The sequence below is a fragment of the Notothenia coriiceps genome, unplaced genomic scaffold (assembly GCF_000735185.1).
Source record: "Notothenia coriiceps isolate Sejong01 unplaced genomic scaffold, NC01 NC01_scaffold00027037, whole genome shotgun sequence".
NCBI lineage: Eukaryota > Metazoa > Chordata > Actinopteri > Perciformes > Nototheniidae > Notothenia > Notothenia coriiceps.
The window spans coordinates 1-4,774 of record NW_011359738.1 but is presented as its reverse complement, the minus strand read 5'-3'; the positions used below and the strand labels follow the sequence as shown (position 1 = coordinate 4,774).

Below are 4,774 nucleotides of genomic sequence, written 5' to 3'. Positions count from 1 at the left end.
TGTGTTTGGTGAGAGTGTGTGTGTGTTTGGTGAGAGTGTGTGTGTGTTTGGTGAGAGTGTGTGTTTGGTGAGAGTCTGTGTTTGTTTGGTGAGAGTGTGTGTTTGGTGAGAGTGTGTGTTTGGTGAGTGTGTGTGTGTTTGGTGAGAGTGTGTGTGTGTTTGGTGAGAGTGTGTGTGTGTTTGGTGAGAGTGTGTGTTTGGTGAGAGTGTGTGTTTGGTGAGAGTGTGTGTTTGGTGAGAGTGTGTGTTTGGTGAGAGTGTGTGTGTGTTTGGTGAGGTGTGTGTTTGGGAGAGTGAGTGTGTGTGTGTTTGGTGAGAGTGTGTGTTTGGTGAGAGTGTGTGTGTGTTTGATGAGAGTGTGTGTTTGGTGAGAGTGTGTGTTTGGTGAGAGTGTGTGTGTGTTTGGTGAGAGTGTGTGTTTGGTGAGAGTGTGTGTTTGGTGAGAGTGTGTGTGTGTTTGGTGAGAGTGTGTGTTTGGTGAGAGTGTGTGTTTGGTGAGAGTGTGTGTTTGGTGAGAGTGTGTGTTGTGAGGCTGAATCACTTCATGTGTCCTCCCCCTCTGCATCTCCCCCTTTATATCTCCCCCTCACATCCCATTCTTCACTCAGCGGCTGTCTCGCAGGCATTACATGATATTGCCCTTCAATAAGAACGACCACTGAAAGGCTGTAGCTGCCTATAACCAACGTGTCACAGCAGAAATGTGATTTCCTCTAATGAGATCCTGCGTCACGGGGATGAACCGGAGCCGAGCGAGGCGGCTGAGGACACAGACGGATGACTCCCAGTTAGAGAGGGAGCTTTCCTTAAAGAGAGAGCTGATGCAGTGTGTGTCTCCTGAGAGTGAGCTCTTGAGGAAACATTGAGTGATCATAGTCATGTGGAATTTGGCCAGGGTGGCTTGAAATTAGATTGACATATGTTTTTATTTGGTTCCATGGATACAATTCAACTCTATTTAATGAACACTTGTGATGTTGATGTTTTTTGAAATTCAGTACATTTTGAGGTAATCCCACCCATCTCCTATTTTGGGGGCTTGTCAGGGATTTGAACCCGGGACCTATCAGCTCCCAAACTGCAGATGTTGGTAGATTTTATTGTGGTTCTGGGTTGGGACCCCCTTCTTACGGAGGGAGTGAGATGTCTCTCCCATGTCAGCGGGGCCTATTCTTTTCTTATTCAGTTGAGTAAATCCCATCTTTCTCCTATTTTGGAAGTTCGTCCGGGATTTGAACCCGGACCTATTACCCACGTAAACTTCAGATGTTGCTAGATGTGATTGTTTATCTGGGTTGGGAACCCCTTTTTACGGAGGGAGTGTGATGGAACTTTTTTTTTGAAATTCTGTAAAAGTTGAGGAAATCCCATCCATCTCCTATTTTGGGGATTCGTCCGGGATTTGGAACCCAAACCTTTCACCACCTAAACGTCAGATGTCGATAGATTTTATTGTGGTTCTGGGACCCCCTTTTTACGGAGGGTGTGTGATGGCACTCCCAGTTCAGCAGGGCCTATCTTATTTAAATTCGGTACATTTTGAGAATAATCCACACTCTCCCATTCTTTGCTATCACAAACTGGGCGCTCGGCCGTGATTTGAACCCTTCACCTATAAACAAGTTAACATCAGACATCGCTAATTTGAATGTGGTTCTTGGATTGGGACCCCTTTTTAATGCAGGGAGTGTCAGAGGTACAGTGTTGAAAGGGGAAGATACATTTCCTGAAATTGTCCGCTGGCTCGGGAGTCGAACTCTAAAGCCTGAGCTGTCCAGCTGCCGGAAGTTGGCACTTTCTTTTAAGCGGATCAGGTCTTTCTCCCATTCTTTGTCATTAACAATTGGGGGTGGTCAGGGATTTGAACCTGGGACCTATCACCATGTAAACTTCAGATGTCACTAAATGTGATTCTGGGGTGGGACCCCCTTTTCTATAGAGGGGATGCGATGGCCCTCTGATGTTAGCAGGACCACCTTTTTTTGATTTGGTAGATTTTGTTTATTTTGTCAATGTTCCTCGAGTCGTTGATGTGGACTACTGAAATCTGTAAAACTAAAAGTCATGTTTTCAAAACAAGTGTCCCCTTAAAATGAAGATTAAGAATGACGTTAAATCGATTTTACATTAAGCTGGGTTCAGCTTGTTTCAGGTTGAACCCAGTGTTGTGTTATACTGTATATTGCAGGCTTTACAACTGCAACCCCCTCATTTACCTTTTCTGATTCCTTGACCCCCCACCCACCTTTCTTTCTTCATACCTCCCTGCCCTCCTCATCCTCCCCTCTTCAGACTACACCTACTTCTACAAGGGCAAGGAGTACTGGAAGTTCGACAACCAGAAGCTGACGGTGGAGCCCGGATACCCGAAGTCCATCCTGCGAGACTGGATGGGCTGCGATCAGTCGGACATGGAGCGCTCTGGCAGCAAAGGGAACCGCGGAGACCGCCATCTGCCGCTTGACGACGTGGACATCATGGTGACCATCAACGACGTCCCGACGACGGTCAACGCCATCGCCGTGGTGATCCCGTGCATCCTGTCGCTATGCATCCTGGTGCTGGTGTACACCATATTTCAGTTCAAAAACAAAGGAGTGCAGCAGAGCACCATTACGCAGCACTACTACAAATACCCTGTTCAGGAGTGGGTGTGACTTTGACGAGGTCATGGATTAAAGAAGACCGTTGGCTAGCTCATGTTGGCTTTAGGCCAGGATCGCTAGCAACAAAAACAATGGAAAGTCAACGCTGAAAGACGCTAATTGTGCTAGCTTGTGATGAACAGGCGGACACTGTAGGGTTAGACATCGATCAGTCTTAGAGAGAAGTCCGTGCCTGTCTTGTGACACAAGTGTAAAGTGGCAAGTTGTCCGATTATGACTTTTTCCCGTTCCTCAGCGGGGAAGGGAGCGAGCGAAGTCCACGGAGACTCCTGGAGGATCTGATTGGATAAGGACAGGAAACACACCTCTCTTTAAGTGAAACGGGGTCTCATCAGGACTTTGACTTCTCGGACCTGAAACACAACTCTCCTTCTCAGTGGAAAAAAAATAACAACGAGGATTCGGGGCGGAAAGAATACGCTCCTTGAAGCACCTCCAAGTTTGTTCCAACAACAACTTGTACGCGTGAACTACTTCCACTTAACGACAAGAAAATAAAGAATAAAATATCAAACTTGAAGAAAACATGTAGGTAGAAAGGCCATATAAGAAAAACAAAAAAAACACGGATCTCTCTCTTGATCTTTTAATTTAATTTGTATTTATTTCTACTTGTATGGACCTGCAACGTTGTGAAAGAGGACCTTCTTCTCTCTTCACGTTACTCAACAAAACAACATCTTTCTCAGCATTAACTAAAGGATTTGTCAACTTTAAACTGCCCTGCTTTGATTTTCCCAGCATCGACTGAAGGACTTCTGGATTTGGAGAACAGCGAGTCGTCAGCATATTGATAGAAAAGATGAATGACACTTTAACAGCCTTATCTCTGTCTCCAAACATATGTGCGCATATTTAACAAGATGAACGCAAACCAGGGCTCGTATTTATCAAACTTATAAGTGACTGAAGCAAAGATTATTCTGTGTGTGCATGGATTGGATATTAATGCGTAAGGCAGGTGTACAAACAACAACAAAACTAATTGTATTTATTTTGTATCTTTAACTTTGGAATTGAATTTTGGATTTTTTTTTTTTTTTACCATTTAAGCCAATTTCCTAATAATCGATCTCTTTTTACATACTTCAAACATATTAAAATGCTTGTTTACAGATTGTTATATATTTTATTAATTGATACCTGTGATTTTGGACTTTTAAATTACACATTTTGCACTTACTATTAAAGCAATTTTCTAATAAATGAACAGTGTGACATATATGAGGTTACACCTTCAGTCTGATGTAATTAAGCTTCCCTTATGTTACACTTTACTACTTGATAAATGTCTCTCACACTTAAAATAACTTTGAGTTTTAAGTGTAATTCTTAGAGGTTTGGTAAATACGGGCCCTGACAGAGCTACAGTAGGTGTTTTGATCCTTGTGGTTGTATTCCTCTCTGCTCCTGCATGTGAGGGGATTCGAGGGGGGGTGCACAGAGGACACATGTGGCTCTGAATTAGTATGCAGTCTGCAGCAAGGAGACGTCGACCGAGCTTAATGAAGTACTTCTGTTCCCAAAGCTCTGACAGGGGCTCCTCGTCCTCCGTCTCTTCTCACCGTCCATCTGTCTTTGTCCCACGTCATGATTTAATAAGTGCTTTAATTGTTTGTTGAAACTAAGGAGCTTGTAATTTGCCTCCAGTTTTCATCAAAAAGTGCCAAAATGTCTTGTCTTTGGCTCTCGATACTCCACCTTTGCCTCTCAGAAGGATTTGTTGACACTTTTTAAACACGCCTTGTTGTATTTCTGTACTTAGGATCATTAGATATGTTTAAAGGGAACAGGAATGTTTAAAAGGTGCTGGTTGTTTCTGTGAGCAAGGAATTTAATTTACAGGGATTTAAGAACTTCAATCTGGTAGCATTTGGAGAAACTATGTGAACGAAGACAATGTGATTCTGACATGTCGACATGGAGGCGTGGTGACAGTGGGAGGCGTTGGGTAGACAGTGGGAGGCGTTAGGTTACAATCCAGTTAACAAAAAGTACTTAAGTTTAAGTATTTGATACAAACGAGAGTTAGAATACTCTATTTTATTTCGTTTGGGATGAGAGTAAAGTTGCGTGAGACTGACGAAAGGCAACGACGAGGGGATAGG

The 4,774-nt window shown here is 43.6% G+C and overlaps 1 protein-coding gene across 1 annotated transcript; it reads left to right on the top strand.

Moving 5' to 3' along the window:
* The first annotated feature begins 737 nt into the window (after positions 1–737).
* On the top strand, positions 738–4,507 carry LOC104957433 (matrix metalloproteinase-24-like). Its single transcript, XM_010785063.1, has 3 exons — positions 738–843; positions 2,293–3,991; positions 4,497–4,507. Exons 1-2 carry the CDS (start codon positions 738–740, stop codon positions 2,655–2,657), a joined length of 471 nt encoding a protein of 156 aa, XP_010783365.1. The 3' UTR covers positions 2,658–3,991; positions 4,497–4,507.
* The last annotated feature ends 267 nt before the right edge of the window (positions 4,508–4,774 follow it).

Bases quoted from the DNA above. Each gene is read 5' to 3' on its own strand.
- LOC104957433 (XM_010785063.1), top strand. From the start codon at position 738: ATGAACCGGAGCCGAGCGAGGCGGCTGAGGACACAGACGGATGACTCC. The intron at 844-2,292 runs GTGAGCTCTTGA...TCCCCTCTTCAG, and splicing joins GCAGTGTGTGTCTCCTGAGA to ACTACACCTACTTCTACAAG.